The following is a 24,668-nucleotide window of genomic DNA, read 5'->3' on the forward strand; positions in this document are numbered from 1 at the left end:
TGTGTGTGTGTGTGTGTGTGTGTGTGTGTGTGTGTGTGTGTGTGTGTCTCGGGGTGGGGGGAGGGAGGAGACCCTATGGAGGAGATCCTACTGGTTTCCAGCCTCTAGTGAACCTGAGAGCTTCCTGACAACCTTCTTGGAGGCCCCAGTCAATCCCAATTCCTTTGCCCTGTGAGGGAGCTATCTTCACAGCAAACAACCTTTCAGTCTATTTCAAAAGAAATTGCAGACCACTGGGCACGAATTCACTCACCTTCTGGCTTCACTCCTTACATATTTACCTCCATCCACACCTTTCCTAATCTCCTTTTCCTCAACCCTCATAGGAAAAGCTGTCTTGACTCTGGTCTAGGGTTGTACTTTCTACCCACTGATAAATTGTGTCCTCTCCTATAACTCTGGGACCCCTCTCCTGTTATTATTCAATCTCTTTCTCCCTTTTGGTCCTTGAGACTCAGTCCATAAACATAGCTAAGTTCCTCTGATCTTTTAAGAAGAGGTCTTTCTTGATTGTATATTCTACTCTAATTATTTACTGTATTATTCCTGCCCTTTCCTATGGCTAAGCTTCTTGAAAGAGTAGTCTAATTTTGCTATCACTAACTTCCTCACCTCATGTACTCCCCGTCATACTGAATCTGACATCATGCCTCAACTTTTCATCAGTCATCAAAAACTTCCAACTTGCCAAATTCAAGAGAAACATCTCAGTCTCAGTCTTTCTTGACCTCTGACCACTTTCTCCTTTTTGGAACACTATTCTCTCATAGGTTCTAAAGTATCACTCATAATATTCCCTCTATTTCTATAAGGCTTCCTTTACAGGCTGACAAGTACCAAGACGCCCTTGAACCCTTGTAAACTAATCCATTCATGGTTTCTACTATGCTGATGACTCAGATCTGCATCACTTTAGACTTCTCTCATTAATTCTAAATTTACATACACACCTCCCCATTGGACAACTTTAGTGGAACTATGTAAGGCATAAATTAACATATGAGGTACCTTCTAATACATTCTAAGTATTTCCACTCTTATGTCCTGTGGGCTCTTCAGGTTCATAATGTCTAAGAATAAAGCTGCCTTCTCCCTCAATCCACACCTTCTCGTGTATTCCCTATCTTGGTTAGTGTCATTACCATACATTCAGAGACCTAAGCCAGAAACCTAGAAGTTATATCTGACAATCTTCATTCGTCACCAAATGCTGTAAGTTCATCATCCTTAATAACTTTTGAATTCTTGCCCTTCTCCACCCTCAACATTTCTCGCCTATATTATCACAACAGCCTCTTTACTGGTCTCGGGCCTCCACTTTGTGAATGTATTCTCTGTAAAACTGTTCTAGAAATCTTCATCAACAAAATCTAATCATATAGAAGAGACTCCTCCCCATAGTCAACAAGGTAAAATGCAAACTCTTCAGTGTGAACAATGAGGCTCTTCATAATCTGGCTCTTGCAGCCCTAAATTCTCCAGTCTCCCTGTGACCTTGAGTTTTAGCCAAGTAGATTCAGTCCCCTACATGTGCCAACATTTCTCATTTAATACTCACTTATGACCATGCTTGGCCAAGAAGATCTGTGAGGTTTTAATGGCCTCAGAGACTTGTTCCCTCTTGGTTGTCAGTTCCTCTGCCAGAACCTAGGTGGTAGAAACAAAGAGTATAGCCTCAGAACCCAATAGATCAAAGAATCAAAATTATTTGAAATAACTCTTTAAAAATCCTAGGGAAAAACCTAGCTTAGGTCAGATTTTTATTACCAATAAGCTATATAAAGTTGATTAAGAAGGTAAAGTATAAATAGGATGACTTCTTAAATTTCTTTAAGTTAGGCAGTTAACATTTATTGAGAATATCATTCCTGTGATGGCCCATATGTGATTTGTTTTATTCCATCTAACGCATTCTTACATATTATTAAGAGACAGATGGCTCTTCTACTCACCTGCTGTTCTAAAATAGCTTTTTCAATGTCCGTTGATTCTTTGGTCTGGGATGAGGTAGCTTTGCTTTGTGTGTTCCTTGCTAGGGTAGACACCCAGCCCAAAAGTTCTTTAACCTTCTCCACATGCTCCTGCTTTTCCTCTTCTACAACTTTCTAGAACAGGAATTAGAAAATCAGTATCTTGGTCAATGTCTTATTAAACTGGCCTGACTTCTGATTTCCTAAAATAGAGACACAAAAGTTACCTAAATCAGTAGGAAGCTAAAATAACCCCAAGATAAATATAATTTACCCAGCCTAGAACATTGTTCATAGGTGCTTAACTGTGTGATACTAGTAGCCAAATTCAACATATCTAGGTTAGCACCTTTCTAAAAAAGAACAATTTTTTTAACATAACGTATTCAATAATTATTTACTGATATTTAAATATCCTTTAAATATAGCATCTTTTTTTCATGATTCTTAGATTTACAGGTAAAGAGAATGAAGTCTACAGAGATTAAGTGAGATAGTTATGACATAAAGGAAGTTTTTTGCTAATTCGCATAGGCAAAAATTGGTATGAGTTAGTATTTCCAAAGCGTTTCTTTTATAAAAGTGAGTAACATACAGAAACTTATTTTGCAAAGACGTAGATTTTTATAAGATTATATACTCATTACAACAAATTCACATAATCTGAAGTGCATAACATATATCCCTTTAATCTCATTCCCCAGAATTTTGGTGTCCACCTGGCCCTTGAACAACACAGTCACTGGGTGGGTCCACTTATACACGCATTTTATTTTATAAATACAGTTCTTACATAAATGTATTTTCTCTTTATCATGATATTCTTAACATTTTCTTTTCTCTAGCTTATTTTAAGAACACAATATATAATAAATCTCTTTCATAATTTTAACAGTTTCATAGCATCCCATTGTATGGAATTTGTATGTTTCCAATTATTTCCCATTAACAAATTATGCTTTATTAAGGATCTTTGTTCATATCTCCTTTCTTCATATTCACAATATATCTATAATGAAGACACTTGGAAGTGGGAGAGTTGGACATTATACAGTCAATCCTCATTATTCAAATTCCATATTTGTGAATTTGTTCTACTCACTAGAATTTATTTGTAACTCCAAAGTCAATACTTATAGCAATTTCGTAGTCTTTTCCAGATATGCCCAATGTTCCCAGCTGAGGGTGACACTGTACCTTCTCGTTCCAGCTCTTATACTATAAACCAGTGTTGTTTTCACAGTCTATTTAGTATCATGTTTTTTTACAATTTTTGTTGGTGATTTCACCATTTAAAATGGACCCAAGCAGGGCACCTAGGTGACTCAGTTGGTTAAGCGTCCCACTCTTGATTTCGGCTCAGGTCATGATCTTGCAGTTTGTGAGATCAAGCCCTGCATCAGGCTCTGCACTGATGGCACAGAGCCTGCTTGGGATTCTGTCTCTCCCCTCGCTCTCTGCCCCTCCCCCACTCATGCTCACGCTTTCTCAAAATAAATAAACTTAAAAAAATAATTGATTTATTTTAAAAATAAATAAAATAAAATAAATGGACGCAAGCAACAGTGCTGAAGTGCTATCTCATGTTCTTAGGCAAAAGAAGGCTGTGAATGCCTTACAGAGAAAATGTATGTTAAATAAACTTCATTTAGGTGTGAGGTACAGTGCTCTTGGCCTGAATCAACAAAATATATTAAATAAGGTATTTTTAAACAAAAACACACATAAAATAAGGTTATGTATTATTCACTGACAAAAATGTGTGACCAGAGGCTCACAGGAACCTAACCCTGTATTTCCCCTAAGTGTAAGAGTGCAGTATTCCCTATTGTGGTGTGCGTAGTAACTTCACAAAACACGACTACTGTGGATAATGAAAATTGGCTGTGTGTGCACTTTAAATTTTGCAAGAGGAAACACAGGATTTTTAATTCTATTTTCAAAATGATTTAGGACCCAACCATCCTCACCTCCTCCTCCTCTAGTCGCCGGAGCGCATCACTGATGTATTTTACATGCTGAGTTGTTAAGGTCACCAGAGCTGTGTAGCGAGTCCTCAAGTCCATGAACTATGGTTCAGAAAAACAATTTAGATAAATTATCTGCCGGAAAAGTATATTTAAATAGTTGAAAATGAGAGGAAGTTTTCATGAAATCACGTGCTCAACAGAAAGGTGAACCCTAAATCAAACTGTCAGGGCCCCAACAAACAAATCTTTCCTTAAGGGAAGACAGTGGTATGTCCTTTCCCCACCCTTTCACCTCTTGCGTGATGGCATCTGAGGAGGAAAGCATGCGACGGCGCTTGCCAGGGGATTTCTGCTGTGATTCCACAAATGCCTTGTATGTCATCAGTTGCAGTTCATAGTCCTGGGAGAGGAAGACATTTCACCACATTTACACATACTCATGCAACATAACTCATGCAACAGAATCACAGTATTTCATTGCTGGAAGGCACTTTGGTGATCATTTAAACCAGTGATTAGCAAACTTTTTGCTTAAAGGGCCAGGTGGAAACTATCAGGCCATACGCTCTGTCCTAGCTGCTCAACTCTGCCACTGTAAGGGAGGACAGCTGGAGACAATCAGTAAATGAAGGGGTGTGATGGTGTTATAAACCATCATGGATGGACACTTGAAAGCTGAAGTTCATAGAATTTTCATGTGTCATGAAGTATTCTTCTTCTTTGGTTTTTGGGGTGTTTCTTGCCATTTCTCATGGGCCACGGAGAGACAGTGTGCAGGCTCAATTTAGCCTGTGGGTCATAGTTTGCTGACTGACCTTCCTCATCCTCTCATACATTGGGAACCTGAGGCCTAGAGACAGGAAGTGTGTCTCCCTGATTACTCAGTGGGTGAGCAACAGAGAGATCCTAAACCGATGCTCTTCTCATGTTGCTGTGCTATGCTGATATCGCCTCTGCCATCCTGAGAGTGCTGTCCTCATCCAGGACCCCTTCCTATCACATAGGGATGGGTGCCAGGGAGCCTCTTATTACTCTCCTGCCTTTACTCTCTTCTCAGTTTCTTTTCTATCCTGCCACCAGAATAGCTTTTCTAAAACACAATGATGATCACTTCATTCCTCTGTTTGAAAGCTTTTAATGATCTAGAGCAGAGCTTCTCAAATAGCAACATGCACATAAATCATCTTGGGGATCTTGTTGAAACTGAGATCCTGATTTGGCAGGTTAAAGATTCTGCATTTCTGACAAGCTCCCCAATGATACTGATGCTCCTGATTCTAACACCCCATTTTGAGGAACAAGAATAGAAAGTAAAGCCAAGAGAACTGAACAAGGCCTTTCATAGGCTGGCCTCAACTTTCCCTTCTCATTTTCCACGGTCACTGCTTCTTATGTACCACACACCATCTAGCTATGTCAGAATATTTGCTATTTCCTCCTATAATCATTATATTTCCATTCCTCTGTGCCTTTGACTATGCAGTTCCCTGGGACTGGAATGCCCTGCTTTTTGTTGCCTACTTAGAAAACTCTAGGCAGGAAAAAAACACGGAATGAGTTCCTTAAGCAGCCTAGAGCAGCAGTAAAAAAAATATATATATATTACTATTACTACTACTATAATAGTACAATATTAGTAATAAAATGGTAACAATAATAAAAGCAGGTGCTACCATTTACTGAATGTATCTTAAGTTTGAGGCAATGTCCTATGTATACACTATCCCAGGTAATCTTTATAACCATTCAGTGAGGTACTGATTCCATTTTGTAGATTTAGCAACAGGCACCCAGAGAGGCTAAGTACTTGCATAAAGTTTTAAGCCTAGAAAATGGTGAAGCTAGGATTTAAACTCAATTCTTTGTGATACCAAGTCTTTAGTTATTAACTAAAGAAATGGGTTCATTCATAGAATATTTGTTGAGCAACTACTATTACCTATCATTGTTCTGAGTGCTATATGCATAGTGGAGAACACGTTAGAAAAAACCTTGCTTCCTTGGAACTTACATTCTAGTGGGAAGGAACACAATAAACAAATAAATATATAATAATCTCAGGTCATTTTTATTTAGAGACGTTATCAGAGAAATAGGGAAGGGGGACCAGATCATGCATGGCCTCATAAACTATGCACGGCTTTAAATTTTTATTATGAGTATGATATGAAGTCACTAGACAGTTTTAAGCAGGTGAGTGACGTGATTCAATTTACCATACTTGAGCTATTGTAAGGTGCACATCTCCCCGACATTTTAGTATCTCTAAAATTAGAATGTGTCTTACAATCAATGGTATTTGCAAAATTAGCAGAATTTCTTCTTTTTTGGTAGTGTATAAGATAATGGTGTGGCTTATAACTGACAATGTCTGAGATTCGGTGACATGCAGTATGCTCTAAAAAGGTGGGTCTAGCTACTACGTGGGAAAATAGCCTATGGGGCAGGCTGAGCAAGAGATCAGCTCAGAGGATTAGAAGAGTCTAAGGAAGATTCCTCACTCAGATGTGAAACAGGGAAATGGGGACAGGTGGGTGGGTAACAAGAGATAGATCGAGGACATATTGGAAGATGAAGCCAAGCTGTTCACAGACAGAACATAAAGTTTAAGGTAAAGAGAAGATTTAAGGGTAACTCTTGGGTTTTTTGCTTCAGCAAGTGGGAAAATGGGACACTCCTGAAATAGGCGAGACCTGAGAAGTACATGTGAGAGGAAATCCAAAACATTCTGTTTCTGACATGGCAAGTTTAAAAAAACCTGTGGATCATCCAAAGTGTGATTCCTTGAATCAGAGCTGATGTCTGGTACTACTCTGAGCATCCTCAAATGTAGGGCCATGAAAAGTACACATGTGTATTAACTGGAGAATTGGGCCAGCCCCCCCCCGCAGAAGCGCTTACTTGTCCAAAAGCAAACGTGACAGTGACAAGGGAGATCTTTCTCTGCTAGAGATCATTTATATGCCTTTGGGGATATGGTAGAATTACCTTTACAATAGTGGAGTATTGCTGGGAAAATTTTTGACACTGGTCCAGCTTTGTCTGATTCTTCTCGATTTCTGCAAACAGATCCTGGAAACCAAAGTATCACAACATTACCATTGTCCGCATTGTCATCAAAACAGCTGATCATTTATTATGTTCTAAGGCAGATTTCAAATCTTAGCGACATCAGAATCACCTGTGAGGCAATCACTGTCTTGCCAGGCCACCTCCAGAGCTTCTGATTCAGTAGGTCTGGGTAAGTCTGAGAACTTGCATTTCTAACATGCTCTCAGTAATGCTGATGCTTCTAGTCTGGACTCCACACTTCAAAAACCCTGCTCTGCAAATTTTACATGTATCCCTTCATTTAACCTTAACAACAATAACTTTATGAGTGAGATAGGTTAAACAAATAATGGACTATGTCCATTTTATTGATGAGGAAGTAGAATGCTGAGAAGTTAAGTAATTTGGTCAAGGTCTTATAGTGAGTGAGTGAGCCAGGACTGGAATCCAAGCAATTTAACACCAGACTTCATACTCTAAACTGTGATGTTAAACAAGATAAACAACAAAACACTAACAAGTAAAAACCACTTTGAATAATTTTTGTCCAGTTACATCTTTCCTGGTTTTCCATGCCGCATGTTCTAATCCTAGTAAAATCAAATGCAGTATCAAGAAACAAAATGAGTCAAGATAATTTTAATCTGTCCACCTATGGTTTCAATATATAGTCTCTGAAACTCAGGTTTCAAAGGGACCTTACAAGTCTGTCTGGCCTGAGTGCAAAACCAGTATCATCTTGAGACCATCTTGCTTGAACTATTTTCAGAAGAGGAGTCTCAGAATACCTTGCTATTTGGGGGAAGCTTAATTGCTAGCTTTTCACCTCCTTCCATGATGAACTAACTCCTCCCCACCCCCCGCCCCCGCACACAACTTTCACCATGCTACTGCTACACTCACCGTTTGCTGGCTAAGCTGCTCCGACAGCACTCTGCTATCCTCTGCCTGGCCTGGCTTCATCATTTCCTGCTGGGCAGTGGTTTCCTCAATCCATTTGATGAGAGTTCCATGGCAGGCTCTGTAATCTCCCAGAACTTCCTGAATACTTTCTAGCTCAGATTGGCTGGAGGAGCATAGGGAAAGAAACTGCCATTAGACACCTTGGTACAAACACAATAAAGTAAATGGGGAAATTCCCTCCTTATCCCATTCTTCCAGTTGGGCTTGATCACAGAGGATTCGTCTATTTTGGGGAAACAGTAGTACAATGCCAACGGAGACCTATGCACGTAAACAGTGCCCTGTGGGGTGAAAGTAAGTAGAAACCAGTTTTGCATGCTAGCCCTGGACACTGCTTTGGAGCCTGGCATCCCATGATGATCCTTGTCAATTTTTTTTACCTAGGCTGCCAAGGATCACCAGGATTGCCAATAAGATAGTGCTGGCTGTACACTTCTGCCTCCTGATGACAGAGTACCCATTGGAGTACCACAGTTATGATTTAGGAATCACTGTAATTTCTTGGGGAAAGATGGGTGAAAATACTAACTTTCAGTTAATTTCAGGAACAGTTTCTTATATCACTTTTGTGAGTCCAACCAGACTTGGGATAGTAATTCAATTACAGAGTATCAATCCAAACTTTTGAGTTACTGTAACTCCTCCCTCTCTGTATTTGCCTATCCAGCCTAGCCTCAGTAAGGTAATTTTGTCTTTCCTATTCAAATCAGACATCAGAAGCAGGACTTCAAGTAAAAGAAATAAAAACCACTGGATTAGCAAATGAAAGTGGAAGCAAGAAATTCTGCAAAGCTCCACTATGAAAAATGGCTCATAGTTGGATTCAAAACTAATAAAACAAGAACCAGAACTCAAGATCTAGCCTTGAGAAAAGATTATCACCCTTCCAGTTTATATCCCAAAACATCACTGTCATCATGGCTTAACTAGATAAAAACTGGTACAGGAGAAGCATCGCTAACAGGACCATCACTGCTTCACCAAATGCAGCCTCAGGTCTGCTTTGGGGTTGATGGTCCCAATTTTCTGTCATTCATCTTGTCCAGAATTCATTTAATCTGCACCCTCCTCTATCACATCCTGCCTTTAAATAAGAATGTACAGCTTTCTGTTTAAAACCTAGTCCCTGAATCCTAATAGGAGAAAAGGGTGAGGCCACCACTCACCGGGTCTCGAGCTGGACAATGACCCGGTGCCAACGTTCCCGCAGCTGGGAGCCTTTCTCCTGACAGCGCTCCAAATCCAGGCTTCGCTCTGGAGTCAGACGACTCAGTTGTTCTGCCACTGCCTTGGCCTTGGCAATTTCCTCATCCAGGACTGTAAACACTGAATTCTTGTCCTTCACGTCACTAAGCCAGTGCTATAAAAGGACAAGTACAGCAACAGGTTAAATATATTCTATGCCAAAAAGGACTCAGACTAAGGTAGCAAACAAGAACATAGCCTATAACTGGCTCCGCGTTGTATCTGGGATTCACAAGCCAAACTCTATAATGTTTGCGCTAGAAATGCCTCCACAGTCCTCATGCACACAGGGAGGCGAAGGGCAGGCAGTACATTACAGAGATGTGCAAAGAATTAGTGTTTGAAACTTGGCTATCTAATTTCGAAGTGTAACTACTGATTGTATCTGATTTAGCTGTGATTTTACGGAAATCACAGAAAATAAAACAGAAAGGCAGTCATTTATTTCCCTTTCCAGCTAGATATATTTCTCAGTCCCAACTTCTTTGGATCCACATTAAAATATATTAAATATGCTATCCTGCCCAGTTTAAATGCAAATTTAAATCACTGTCATGCTGTCCAAAATTGCATTTCTCTGCTAACCCAAAGCAATGGATATGTTAAGTCAAGCTCCTACGAAACTCAGAGCAACCAACCCGTAACGTAGACCGATGAGACTCCAGAGCAGAGAGATCTGCTGGTACTGCTTCTTCTTGACTCAGCTTGATTTCATAACCTTTGACCAAGAGTTCAGCATCCTGGATGCTACGCACTATAACATCGATTGTCTTTAGCCTGTGAGGGGAAGTTCACCTTCGTTAACACACACATTTTAAGAGCTTGGCCACAGACTTGGAGCACTATAGAGAGGTTCACAAGATGTACTGCTAAAATCAGTTTTACCATTACTAGATGATGACAGGGTTTTATAAAAATAAGAAAGCATGATATATGTGCTGCCAATTTCAGCCAGTTCAAAATAAAGTTCTAGGTGACACTGGGACACACACACATGTGGTGGACTCATGGGAGAAATGACATAAGGCCAGAAACCCACTCAACACTGTGAAGAGTCTAAGATCTGTGACTCCTCAAGGTCATGGATGGATAGAGGGAAAATCTTCAAAGACTGTATTTAGCTTAACTGAAAATTTTAAATTTTCATTGTGTAGTGTCCCTTCTTTTTTTCAGAGCTATCTAATCAAAGAGAAATACTCCTAACAATGCAAATCCATCTCTCTTTCTGTATCACTGACATTTGTTTGCTGCACCCCAAGGAACCCACTCCAGTTACTTGGAGCGAAAGCCAAGGTCTCTCTTCATGGGTACATGCTCTTCAAGATCTGCAACCTCTCTGGATTGTTTGTGAAACACTCCAGGCACTTCCCCTTCTCATTCCAATGAAACCATTGCCCTCTGGATCCAAACCTGCAGCCTACTCACTTATTCAGATAGACCGTGGAGAGACCATACACATGGTCCATTTTCTCCACCAGCAGATTGAGTTCTGAGCGCAGAGTTGGGACACTCGAACCAGATGGAGACTGATGGAGAAAGCTGTTGCATTTCGTGGAAACAGTATCCAAGTCTGACCTCAGTTGCTGTAAGTCCTCTTGGGTACGCTGTCAGGAATAGGACACACAACAAAGATGGAGACAGAATTGAACAAAGAAGTAATAGCAAAATACTGCAAATAAGCTAAATGCCCATATATGGGAGACTAGTTGAATAAACTGTGAAACAGCACTGAAGGGGGAGAATGGGAAGAACACACACAAGTATTTCCTGAACACAGTATTTGGACTATAGACATATGTGCAGGCTAAAGACAAAAGGAACCATAAATAAACACTGAACTCCCGTTAGTAGGTTTGTGGAATTTTTCTAGTAGCATTGACTCAGCAATTCTAAACCTACTCATCTCTACATGCTAGAACTGAGCAATAACATAAAGTAGGTTTCTCAGTCTTAGGGAAGGAAGTTACAAATATGGAAACGAGAAAAGTTAGAATGAGACCTGTGGTGTTGGTTTGGAACCAAATGGAGACAGATACATATGAATTCACAGTTATGTCTGTGTGTGTGTGAGAGAGAAAAATTGATAGATAAATATATTGGTCTACTTTTGTGATACATTTATGTGAATATAATGATACACACATCTATACACATATATGTGTATACATATAAGTATGCATGTGTGTAACATTGGGGTGTGCCTGTATGTGTGTGTGCATTATGCATTTGTAAGTATGTGTTTTTCTAGCTCTATCTGCTGAGCAGGCCTAGAAACAATGACACCCCAATAATAATGAGCATGCTTATATGTAGATCTTGGTTTCTAAATAGCATTCTCTACCTAAAGGAAGCAGGACTCCTTGGAGAAATGGCTGATTCCAGGGTTAGGGCTGGCAAAGGCAAGATGAACCTGAAATATCTCATTTTGTTAAAAAATAAGAAAGCACTCAAAGAATAGTGGGACATGTTAAAATGACATAGATACCAGCTTGAAGGGGCTCTCAATAGCCCCTTGAGAAATTCTCACATCAAAATAAAGACAGTAACAACTTACAAACCATTAACATAAGAATCCATAAGTCCATACTGACATAAAGAATGAAGAAAGGGGACACGTGGGATGCTTAGTCAGTTAAGCGTTCAATCCTTGGTTTTGGCTCAGGTCATGATCCCACAGTTTTTGAGAATGAGCCTCACATCAGGCTCTACACTGACAGCAGGGAGCCTGCTTAGGATTCTCTCTCTCCCTCTCTTTCTGCCCCTCTCCCACTTGCTCTCTCTCTCAAATAAATAAATAACTTTATTTAAAAAAATTTTTTAATGTTTATTTATTTTTGAGAGAGAGAGAGAGAGAGAGAGACCGACCATGAGTGAGGGAGGGGCAGAGAGAGAGGGAGACACAGAATCCAAAGCAGGCTCCAGGCTCTGAACTGTCAGCACAGAGCCCAACGTGGGGCTCAAACTCACAAACGCAAGATCATGACCTGAGCCGAAGTTGTACGCCCAACCGACTGAGCCACCCAGGCACCCCAATAAATAACTTTTAAAAAAGGAAGAGAGGAGGGCATAGAATAGAAATTTTAAAATGTAAAAGGAACAACAGAATTAGATAATCACCTTTTGGCAATAGTCATACTAATAATTAATTCAGTCAAGAATCAACACTAGTTGCTAAAAAACTAGTTGGTGAAAGTGTGATGTAAAACAAGATATTTACATGGTCTCCAAATATCCCCCCACAACATGCGTAGTAATTACAAAGGGGAAAAGAGCAACAAGCAATACAAGTTATCACCAGTAATGGGACAAATCAACATCACATGCTTCCTGGTATCATGTGCTGAGGACACACAATCATTTCTGTGGTATTCCTGCCAAAAATGTGTAACCTATATCTAATCATGAAGAAACCTCAGATAAACACAAAGAAAAGAATAGCCTACAAAATAAATGACCTGCACTCTTCAAAACGTTAGGGGTGGGGTTGGGGCGCCTGGGTTTGCTCAGTTGGCTAAGCATCTGACATTGGATGAGGTCATGATCTCACATTCCATGAACTTAAGCCCCTCATGGGGATCTCTGCTGTCAGTGCAGAGTCCACTTTGGATACTCTGTGTCCCTCTCTCTCTGCCCCTCCCCCACCTGCACGTGCATGCAGGCACACTTGAAAATAAACATTTTAAAAAATGTTAGGGTCATGAAAGATGATAAAAAGTTGAGAAATTATTTCAGTTTAAGGAAATTTAAAGAGACACAGCAACTAAACACAATGTGTGATAGGTACTGGATTGAGTCCTATACTAAAAATTTGGAGGGGGTGGAGAATACCCAAAAAAGGCATTATTAAGTCAACTGATGAAATTTTAATAAAGTCTTAGATAACAGCATTATATCAATGTTCATTTCCTGATTTTAATCATTGTCCTGTGGTTACATAAGGGACTCCCCTTGATTTTTGAAAATGCACACTAAAGTATTTAGGGGTAAAAATGTATCTTGTACAGAACTCACTCTAAAAAGAAGAAAAAGATTATTTAAAAAAAAATTTTTAACGTTTATTTTTGAGAGAGACAGACAGACAGCGCAAATGGGGAAGCAGCAGATAGAGAGGGAGACACAGAATCTGAAGCAGGCTCCAGGATTTGAGCTGTCAGCACAGAACCCAACGCGGAGCTTGAATTCACGAACCGTGAGATCATGACCTGAGCTAAAGTCAGATGCTCAACTGACTGAGTCATCCAGGCACTCCAAAAAAGATTATTATGATGTATACATATGTAAAAAAAAATGACAAAGCAAATACAGAAAAATGTCAACATTTGGGGAATCCAGGTGAAGGCTATATGAGAAAAGAAAATTTCTGTATAATGAAACTACTTCAAAATAAAAAGTTAATGAAAAAAAAAGGAAGATCCTTTAGAAGAGCTGAATATTAACATTTCTTAGAATGTTCTATTTTGCTGGGACAAACAGATTTCAGGTGACTACAGAAAACTAGTAAGTTTCAATATGAAAATTACAGGTTTATATGATATGCTTCGTTCAGGCATATTAGATCCTTCTTGGCCACTGAAAATTACACTGCCCACTCATCCTCTTCTTTACGCTTTGGAATAATTGAGAAGGGTAAGAAAAATCACTCCTAATTCAGCCAGTCCTTTCCATTCCTTCAGGCTCCCAGGTCAAATCTAATATTCTTTTTTTTTTTTTTTTAATTAATTTTTTAAATGCTTATTTAGTTTTGAGACAGAGACAGAGCACAAGCACGGTAGGGGCAGAGAGAGAGGGAGACACAGAATCTGAAGCAGGCTCCAGGCTCTGAGCTGTTGGCACAGAGTCCGATGCAGCGCTCGAACCCACGAATGGTGAGATCATGACCTGAGCTGAAGTCTGATGCAAGACTGAGCCACCCAGGCACCCCCTATACTCTTTAAAGAGCTCTCATACCATCCCAAGTAGAAATGGTCTAATAATACTCAAACTTCCTATAGCAATGTTTGCTTAGAAATCTGTAAATATCCTAGGTACTATCTTATGACATCTCTTATACTCAAGTTTCTAATTGTGACTTCAACCTTTTATTCTTCTTTAAACTATGCTATAAGCCCAAAGCAAGGACTTTGGCTTACTGTCTTTACATACCTATGAGCACATAGCAAAACAATTAATATTTGCTGCTTTTACTTCAGAAACACTGCCCTACATTTTGATGGCATTTTACTTTTTCAGGAAACGCATTATAGTTAAGTACTATATCACTTAACTTCCAAAGTTTTCCAAAACTTTGAGCAGACAGTAACATCTCTACTACGCAGTCTTAAAATATGTAGCCCAAATGTAGTGCTTAGAACAATTTGCCAGTCAGTTTGCCTTCCCAAGTGTGTAGAAAACTAATCAATATTCAGCGACACACTGGGAGTTGAAATCATGCTTTGCCACAGGTAAAAGGCATTTATAGGCTGCAGGGAAGGACTCTTGAGAAGGAATGCCATGAGTCTATTGTTTTATGTCTTAGGCTCCATATTGTCTTGACGCCCATTCACTCTGAAAGCATGTGCACTGCAGGCAGCACCCACCTTGCTCGATGCTTACCTCTTGCTCCGCGATCCTTAATGCACTATCCTGCCGGGCATCTTTGTCAGTCCTAGAACTGGCTGGAGACTGAATTCGTTTGATCAGCCGCTGTTCACACTCCTCCAGGCGTAGTCGGATATTCTTCAGCTCTGAAATGTACGTCTTGGCCACAGTTTCTTCTTTGTCCTCTGTGAATGCACAAGTACAGAATACCATTAACCACCACAACAGAAATCAACAAACCTGAGACTAATAGATTCACCCTCAGACAGAGGGCAAGAGGCCTGATATTCCACAAATGAAAGTAAGGCCTTACATGGGGGAAGCTTCTGCCTGATCCTAAATTCCCTGCATTATACACTCATCGTTAAGGATCTAAACATGTTGTCTCCACAAGAAAATGTGACAGGCTGATAAGCAATGACAAATAAGGCCTCTTCTTCCATGATCTAATTTTCAGAATTCATCTCTATAAGTTTTTCCCTATCTCAAGTTTTTAGCAACTCAAATGGTAAAAAGGTGGTACTTTCTAGTCTATATGAAGGGTCCAGCAACACCCTTCAGGGCTCTCATTCCACCATTCCTCTCCCTCTTGCCAAGGCACACACCATTCTCTATGGACTTCATCAGGTGCTGGAAGTGGGTTTTACAAGCCTCCACCTCCTCTTCCAAGCGCAAACGATCAGCCACTGAGAAGAGCAGAGAGTCACGGCTATCCTGCAGAAAGTCTTCATAGTGGGCCTGGAGGTTCTTCATAACCTGGTGGCACTCCCCTGGTGCTGAGGCTCGAAGCTAAAGAGAGACACAGAGAGAAGGAAATAAAAGAAATTTCAACAGAATGGGAACATAATACCTTCTCCCTTTTTCCTTTTTATTGATGTTTAATATATAGACAAATCAGCTGCACATACCGTAACTGCAAACATTTGTTTTTTCACAAAAAGAACTTGTCCATGTCATTGGAATTCAGATCAAGAAACAATATTACTAGCACCCCAGAAGCACCCACTGTGCCCTACTGTACACAACCCTGACTAATGGTTAATTCACCATTATTCCTGTACAACATACATTTATACAAGAGCTGCAGAGTGAGAAGAAGCCTTTAGTTGGCCAAGAAAACAGGAGATCTTGTTTGTTTTCATCAGTAATTTCCTTAACCATTCAGGCTGCTGTTTCTCGTTCCTAGGACCCCCTAATTCTGAAACATCCCTGACTCCACTTTACTCCCTTTGGGTGGGCAGAAGTCTTACAGTAATGAAAAAAAGTTCCTTCTGAAAAAAGCTTGCCAATAGGATGTGAGCCTGAGGGAAGGCTTTTCACAATTACCTTTTCCAGGTTCCAGGTCTTTACAAGGTCAAGGTCCTTCCGCAGATAATTCCAGGAAATAAGGCTTTTGGTGTTAACATGTAGCTGATGCCAAAGGGCCATCACTTTCTGGTAAGACTGTTCGACCCTAGAAACAATAGAGAAGCTGGCTGTGGCTATTCTAAAACCTGAGCTCCACATTAGAGACCTTTCAGGGGGAAAATGTGATTGCTTTAGCAGAACTGGATTTATATGCTGAGCAGAGAAAGGCAAGTAATCAAATACTAACAACACAGCAATCTTTAGAATCAAATTAATTGACATAGTCAAACAATTTGGACTTACAACGGTATTATGAATATGATGTCAGCACGTTTAGCAGTCTTATAAATGTTACCTGTATATATAATGATCACGAGAAGTCAGAGAGAGGGTACACCCGTGAAGGTAAGTAATATAGAAAAGTAGAGATAAAATAACCCCATTTGGAATTGTTGAAAAACGACAATCCATATCAATGCTTAAAAATACATTACTGTGGTCTATATATTCACAAAACTGCTAAAATGTTTAAAAGTTAAGAACAACTTAAAAAGTTATCTGGCATATTAAAAACAAAAAACAAAAAAAGAACTGCAGTGTGAAGGACCGGAGAAGTTTTTTTCTAAAGCATCCTGTGCCTGATTCAATCTCAACTTCTGGAAGACTTACAGACTCTAAACTCTCGTATACACAGACATATTCAACACACACATTACCTTGAATTTCAAATTAAGAAATGTGACATATAAGAATAGGATAGAAAAGTAGAAGCCAGGACTTCACTTAAATAGGAGACTTTAAACCCATTTAGTTTATCTGCTCCCTCTCCAAAAAACCCATTAAAATTTCAGTGACGTCAAAATAAAGGATTGAAAATAGCGGGCTTAGGAAATTAGAATTCTGGGGTGGGGGAGGGAATAGCTGGTTTTTATTACAAGCTTCATGGTGTAATTCAGTTTTTAAAAATATGTATGTAGGGGCGCCTGGGTGGCTCAGTTAGTTGAACGTCTGACTCTTGGTTTTGGCTCAGGTCATGATCTCACAGTTTGTGAGTCTGAGCCCCACCATCAGGCTCTGTGCTGATGGCATGGAGCCTGCTTGGGATTCTCTCTCCCTCCCTCTCTGCCCCTCCCTGGTTCTCTCTGTCTCTTTCTCAAAATAAATGAATGAACTTAAAAAAATATGTATGTTACTTTAATAAAATATAAAGAAGAAAATTAACTGTCACTACAAAAATCAATCTTCTGAGAGTTAACTGTTTATGATCAAGAATGATCACTGAATTGAACATAAGCATTTACTGAAAACCTACCATGTAGCTGCAAGCGCAAGACTTGCTATCTTAATAGTAGGTCTTTCCCAAAAGAAACTTTAAAACCTGGCTGCTCTGTTTAAGATTGCAAATGCAGATTCATCCCTCCATCAATTCACTCAAGCCAAGCAGCACATGTGGCAGTCCAGAGTGGCCCCTGAACCAAGTTACCTGCTGGCCATCTCAATGGCATCCTTATTGGGTGAGGGGATAAGGAAACAGACCGATGGCACCATCGCCTCATTCCCTGTGGGGCTGATCACTTTCCATTTGGTCCTCTGCGAATTATCTTCCAACACACATTCATCATTCTTGCAAATGGTGATCTGAAGAGACAAACTTGTAAGTTATTGCTAATGGATAAACCGACAACCTGTATGATGTGGTGCCTGATCCCAAAGCTATGAAATCCTTAAGAAAAAAATCATTTTGGAGATCTGACATCCCTTAGTGAGGGTTCCTGATTTTGATGAAAAGATAACTTTATATAAATATACAACACAGGAAAGGTTGAGACATCAAAGAAATCAAGGAAGCAAGTGTTTGTTAAATGTTTATTACAGGTCAAGTAACCTAGTATATGAAAGTTCTAAGGAGACTGTCTTAAGACCTCCAGAAACAATCTCTCTGCATCTACAGCCATTAGGGCAAAGGTTAAAGGGACATGAATAATCACAACTTTGCTTTTGTGATGATACTTCCCTCTTCCTCCCTTCTTGTCATCCCACTCAAATCCCTTGAAAAGGCTTAAGCATTTAGGAATCATCAATTCTTTCTCTTGGGAGACAAGGAACCAACATCCTCATCCCTATTTTATAGACAGAAATACTGAGACACAGAAAAGTGCCAGAGAAGTTCATTCTTACGCATTACAAATATTTACTGAGCCTATTATGTGCCTGGAATTTTGCTGGGCCACTGGATGTAAGAATGGTAAGATAGTAAACAAACATGGCTGATATTCCTCATATTCTGGTGGGGGTAAGAGTTATAATACTGTATGTCAAATGCAATTTACCAGGAAATGCATGGAAGGGACATGACCCAGTCTTGCCTAGAAAGGTAAAGAAGGATTATTCAGGACCTTGAAGCCACAGTAAGGAATTTAGGCCATCTAAATAGAACTAGGGAATTGTTCTTTTTTTTTAAGATCATTCTGGTAGAAGAATAGAGAATGCATTGATTGGGGAGGCTAATGCCATTATTCAAGTGAAAGAAATTATGGTCTAAATCAGGGTAGTAGCTGCAGGGACAGAAAGAAGTACATCTAATCTAAGGGATATTTATTTGCAAGTTGGTATTGATTTGGTATGGCTACTAGTTGTGGGGTATAAGAGAGGAAAAGCCAAAGATATGGCTCAGGGGCTACAAAGTATCATTTCTGACATCACTTAGGAAATCAGGTGGATGATGATACCAATCACAGAGGCAGGGAGCAGGTCAAGATTGTAGAGTTTGGGCTTTTTTTTTTTTTTTCCTTTTTTAAAAGAATGTTTAAGTTCTAATGAAAAAATCAAAAATCTGTAACATTAGACCTTTCTCTATCACACCCCTAAACTGAAGGTTTTGCTTCTCCCTCCCTTCCTTCTGGAGCCAGAGGTACCCTTTCCACCTCCTCACCTCTATCTGCCGATAGTCACAGATGGCCTTCACAGAAATGGTACTCTTTAGCACGTGGTCAGGACTGCGTGGCTTTAGCTGAACAATGGTTTTTGATCTCCCAACAAGACTGGCAACGGAACTCTTGGACTGTATAAGCTGCTCCTTTTCATCCTACAAAGTGAGAAGAAACACAAAAAAGACATTAATGCTGCTACTCAGGGTGACTGAGCCAATAAAGAAAACTGAGTGCTCCACTCCCTCAGAGAATGTCATTTCTCAGTTAAGTAGGGATCCTTGGTGGAGCCATCTTAGAAACACAAAGATAAAGAAAAAAGGAGAGGATATTTGTCTTCTACCAAGTGCTTTTATACTCAAATTGTTCAGCTTTCTCCCTGTGCCCTTTTCAATGAATCATGAAGCCACATGCAAAAGTAATGAAAACACAAAAACAAACAAAAAAAAGAACTGCCAGCTGCCAAATACAGCTACACACAGCTAACAAGGGATTTCCCCAAATAAGGTTCAGAAAGCATGGAAATTTAAAAACAATAATAACAACATTGCTGTCGCTATTATTATTATTCGCTTTCTTACTGGCAGAAGCCAGTTCTTGCCTTCTGCTTAGGAGAAGCTAGAATTGTGCTCTTTAAAGAATTTTTAAATAATCATACCTCCCAAGCTCTACTACTAATATTTCACTTTCTTAAATTGAGTCAAACTTTCTGGAGAAAGATCTTAGCTCTTCCACCAACAGTTTATAAAGCAATGCTGTTGGTGGAGACACGACAAATGATTCAGGGTTTACCTTTTAGGGTCTTGCTGTGCCATGCTCATGTAAATTTGAATGGTTTGAAAGAAGTATCATGCAAAATTGAAACTCTCAAGTCTCTGCAAACCCAATTATCTTAAAAACTAATGAACTTCCTGTCCACAAAATTGGTAGCAATGTACTACCAATTGTGTTAGAGAGTAAAAGATAACTTTCATGTATTACCAGGATGTGTCAAGCCCATTTTGAGGTATATAAAGTCCTTAGAAGAGGACTTTCTTAGGATGGAAGTAGATGTGATGAGAGTAAAGAGTTAATAATGTTAAGAAATGCCATTAAAGAATTAAGAATATGCAAGTAAAGAAAAAGAAATGCTTAAATAAACTACCTGTGCCTGTCCCCGGGAGCATGATTGGAAGAAATACAACTTTAACTTATTAGTTAAGAAAGAGGAATGGAATATATCAGGGAGACAGCCACACTGTTCCGTACTTGACAGCTGGTCTACCCATTTCCGTTTCCTTGCAACAAAGATGTCAATTTCTGTCTAACCCACAGCCAAACATCTCAAGCTCCAGAGACCAAGTGCTCAGCGTGGTAAAAGTTCTGAAAAGAACCAGAAGCCATGACAGATGCTCCCGAACCTGACGGACAAGCTGAGGAAAAGCTGAGGAGCAGACCCAGGTGACTTCATGCCCAGATGACGCCGCCAACCCGATGCCCCTGACCTGGAGAGGAGGGAACAGAGCAGCGACCCTCGAGAAGAGAAGATATGACAACAATTGCAGAGAAGTTACCCTAAGACAGGAAGGTACTCTGTGGAAGGGAGGAGATAATAGCCAAGGATTATTATATTCCTCCTTCAAACTTGAAGTACCTCCAAGAGAGACATTCTAGAGACAACATCTAAAAAGTCAGGCTTTTATCCTTCATTCCAAGTTCATTAAATTAACAGATTGTTGGCCCGGGTAAAACACTGAATGTGAACCCATTCATAGGTTAATAATACCTGAAAGTGTAAAAATAAATCAATAAATAATCAACTAATGTTCACAAATACCCAACTTTCACCTACAAAAATGTTTTGGGTTCTCTGGTTCTCTTATTTATAATTTTCTACTGAAATGTGGGAATCCTCTGGCTTCTCATATAGAAAAAATAATTTCCCTATTACATACTCTTCTATCTTAATTTGGGACATAGCTGGGGCCTTGTCCTGCCAACTCTGTGTAATATGCATTCAATACACGTAAACACTCCTGCTCTGATTTTATTATCAGCATTTCTGAAAGAATAATTCATTGGAGAAAATGAATATAAAACTGATTTGGAGTAAATACCGGATGCAAAAACATTTTCTCAAAGTTAATACTGCTACATAAATTAGACAAATATTGCATTATATCTACATAAGATTTTAACGTCATCCTTAATTAAAATCAATATTCTAATACCTCATTTTGGCAAAACAAAATTACCACAGAGGAAAAATTTGGCTCAGGTCTAGTTCATTGGTTTGGTTTTGTTTTAATTCTCTTTGCATGAGAGAGTGAAAAAAGAATTTGATGTCAGTCACCTAATCCCCTTCAACACTATTTTTCATGCTTTATACCTCATCTTTGGTCCCAACTTTTGAATTAAAATAGGAACAATGCAAAGATAAGCATAGTGGGCACTAAGTGGCTCAGGGGAAGAGGACTAGGCCTTTACTTCAATAGCATACCCAAAGGAATCTTATCAGCAACTTCTTTAAGGACAGAAAAGAAAAAAAAGAAAAAGAACAAACTGGGATTAAACTTTATTTGAATGTGAGCCACATTTTACAACACTGACCCATTACCCTACAGCTTTCAAGGATATAAACAGCAGCAGCTGATATGGTTTACTCTGTTTCTCAGGAGTAATCATCCCTCTGAGGCAACACCCACCATGGAGTCCTGGAGCAGGTCCTCGAGACGAGATAAGCTGGTATTGTGGTCACAGGAATATTTTCTTTTGATGGAGTCTTGGAGGTTCCTCAAGAATGACTCCAGGTCCCGTGCATCACTGAAGAACTGTGAGGATATGAATGGGATCTCGGGCTCAACACATCACGACACACAGATGTTAACCAAGAAAAAGCAATCTCACTGTAATTACTCTCCTGGATTGATGACACTTCATTACAAAATCCACACGAGTGGAAACTGAGGGCTTAAAACACCACATCTGGGAAAATATTAGTGATGACAACCACAAAGCCTATTTAACCCTAGAGAAAAGTCAGTCAGCTTCGCCTTCTCAGAAACACTGCTAGTGAGGACACTTGGCTGTGAGGTAAGCGTGTCATGAAAAGCCTAGAGGTTGAGTGATCAAATGTTCCAATTCACTGATAAGATTACAAAATGATTAGCGAGATTATTTAATTTAGGGCAAACACAAACAGAGGCAACGGCTTATTTCCTCCTCCCATCCTCATCTGAAAATAAGGAGTATGTTCTTGACCTTGTGATAGACTGAAGAAAAATGGTCCTGGGATTTTACAGCTTCACCCATCAAGAGGGAGGGTTTACTTCTTCCCTTGAAGCCAGCCCAGGTACATGACTTGCTTTGGCCAATGACATAATAAATGTGACAGCAGAAAAAAGGGCTTGTGTACTGGGGCGCACCACTCTCTCTGGTTGTTTGTGGGACAAACGTGAAGAAGCCTAGGCTAGCCTAACAGATGTCATGGCCTTGTACCCCATCACTCCCACCAACTATCAGACGTGGAAGTGATGCCATTTGCAACCAACGAGCCCCTAGCCTGCCTGCCAGTTGCCTGCAGCCATCCACAGGCTAAGCAAGATGAGAAAATCATCTTTTCTTCTCAAAAAATTAAAAATAGAACTACCCTACGACCCAGCAATTGCACTACTAGGTATTTATCCAAGGGTTACAGGTATGCTGTTTTGAAGGAGCACATGCACCCCAATGTTTATAGCATCACTACCAACAATAGACAAAGTATGGAAAGAGCCCAAATGTCCATCAATGGATGAATGGATAAAGAGGATGTGGTGTGTACACACACACACACACACACACACACACACACACATACAAGAGTGTTACTCGGCAATCACAAAGAATGAAATCTTGCCATTTGCAACTACATGGATGGAACTAGAGGGTATTACACTAAGCAAAATTAGAGAAAAACAAATATCATATGACTTCACTCATATGAGGTCTTTAAGAGACAAAACAGATGAACATAAGGGAAGGGAAGCAAAAATAATACAAAAACAGGGAGGGGGACAAAATAGAAGAGGCTCTTAAATATGGAGAACAAACAGAGGGTTGCTGGATGGGTTGTGGGAGGCGGGATGGGCTAAATGGGGAAGGGGCATTAAGGAATCTACTCCTGAAATCATTGTTGCATTACATGCTAACTAACTTGGATGTAAATTTAAAAATAAATAAATAAATACATAAAATAAGAATATCATCTTTTCTCATCTCAACTGAGCCTAGCCCAAATCACCAAACCACAGAGTCAAGAACTAACTAAAGGATTACAGTTTTAAGCAGCTGTGCTTTGGGAGTGATGGTTTACACAGTAAAGTGGTGGTTTAACTGATATAGATGTGTTTTTCACCCTACCTTTTCCATGTGCAGGCTTGTGTGGACACACAGGTACATACAATTGCTTGCCTGAATGGAAAAGGGTATTCTCCTCATCTTCTCTGATGCTCATGTGTGCGCACGTGTGCACGCACACACACACACACACACACACGCACACAGACACAAACACGAAGTTCACATACCTGAAAATAAGCAGTATTCTCTTTTACATGCTGCTCAACACACAAGCATAGCTGCTTCATCCACTGCAATTGGGACTGGACGGCAGCGCTGTAAGCCTGCAAGAGCCAAGCACACGCACAGAAGGGCAGGGGTTTAGCAACATACATGTGCAATACTCTCTTCCAAGTCCAACTCTGCTAATGACAGGCCAACAGAAGATACATGGAGATGCTTGACAGGCATCTGCGGAGTGCTTCCCATGAGAAACAGGCTTGTCTTTCATCCAACATGGGTTACATAGAAAAGGCCTCTTCCACACTCAATTGCAGCTATAGCTGACCCTTGAACAACGGAGGGAATGGGGCACCAAACCCCTGTGCAGTCGGAAATCCACACATGACTTTTGACTCCCCAGAAACTTAAGTGCTAATAGCTTACTGTTGACTGGAGGCCTTACTGATAACGTGAATAGTCAACAAACACATATTTTGTATGTTACACATACATATACTGTATATATACTATATGCTTACAATGAAGTAAGCTACAGCATAGAAAATGTTACTAAAAAAATCATAAGGAAAAGAAAATACATTTACAGTATCCTACAGTATTTAGAAAACAAATCCGCATATAAGAGGGCTACGCAGTTCAAACCCATGTTGTTCAAGGGTCACCTGTAAGTGATCAGCAAAACCTGCGCATGAATAAATCCCTCCCAGATTCCCCCACTCTCTCTCTCTTCTCTGGGCAAAGGCACCACACCAACAAGAGACAGGATCTGCCTGCATGCCTATTTAAAATATATGGTTCAGGGGCGCCTGGGTGGCTCAGTCGGTTAAGCGTCCGACTTCGGCTCAGGTCGTGATCTCGCGGTTTGTGAGTTCAAGCCCCACATCGGGCTCTGTGCTGACAGCTCGGAGCCTGGAGCCTGTTTCGGATTCTGTGTCTCCCTCTCTCTCTCTGACCCTCCCCTGTTCATGTTCTGTCTCTCTCTGCCTCAAAAATAAATAAACATTAAAAAAAATTTAAAAAATAAAATAAAATAAAATAAAATAAAATAAAATAAAATAAAATAAAATAAAAGGTTC

The 24,668-nt window shown here is 39.9% G+C and overlaps 1 protein-coding gene across 14 annotated transcripts in view; it reads right to left on the bottom strand.

Moving 5' to 3' along the window:
• Positions 1 to 24,668, bottom strand: part of MACF1 (microtubule actin crosslinking factor 1) — a 330,452-nt gene that overhangs the window by 124,852 nt on the left and 180,932 nt on the right. For all 14 annotated transcript variants that reach the window (XM_049617441.1, XM_049617439.1, XM_049617440.1 and 11 more), the window contains exons 19-34: positions 23,598 to 23,693; positions 21,735 to 21,860; positions 19,056 to 19,208; positions 17,607 to 17,761; positions 16,103 to 16,229; positions 15,382 to 15,565; positions 14,792 to 14,961; positions 10,625 to 10,803; positions 9,838 to 9,976; positions 9,121 to 9,314; positions 7,895 to 8,057; positions 6,929 to 7,012; positions 4,233 to 4,340; positions 3,941 to 4,039; positions 1,953 to 2,105; positions 1,559 to 1,647 (exon numbers count right to left, since the gene is read on the bottom strand). In XM_049617441.1, the coding sequence (XP_049473398.1) occupies positions 1,559 to 1,647; positions 1,953 to 2,105; positions 3,941 to 4,039; positions 4,233 to 4,340; positions 6,929 to 7,012; positions 7,895 to 8,057; positions 9,121 to 9,314; positions 9,838 to 9,976; positions 10,625 to 10,803; positions 14,792 to 14,961; positions 15,382 to 15,565; positions 16,103 to 16,229; positions 17,607 to 17,761; positions 19,056 to 19,208; positions 21,735 to 21,860; positions 23,598 to 23,693 (2,219 nt within the window). The remainder of the gene's footprint in view (positions 1 to 1,558; positions 1,648 to 1,952; positions 2,106 to 3,940; positions 4,040 to 4,232; positions 4,341 to 6,928; positions 7,013 to 7,894; positions 8,058 to 9,120; positions 9,315 to 9,837; positions 9,977 to 10,624; positions 10,804 to 14,791; positions 14,962 to 15,381; positions 15,566 to 16,102; positions 16,230 to 17,606; positions 17,762 to 19,055; positions 19,209 to 21,734; positions 21,861 to 23,597; positions 23,694 to 24,668) is intronic.

This window comes from Panthera uncia, assembly GCF_023721935.1.
Source record: "Panthera uncia isolate 11264 chromosome C1 unlocalized genomic scaffold, Puncia_PCG_1.0 HiC_scaffold_4, whole genome shotgun sequence".
In the NCBI taxonomy this organism is placed as follows: domain Eukaryota; kingdom Metazoa; phylum Chordata; class Mammalia; order Carnivora; family Felidae; genus Panthera; species Panthera uncia.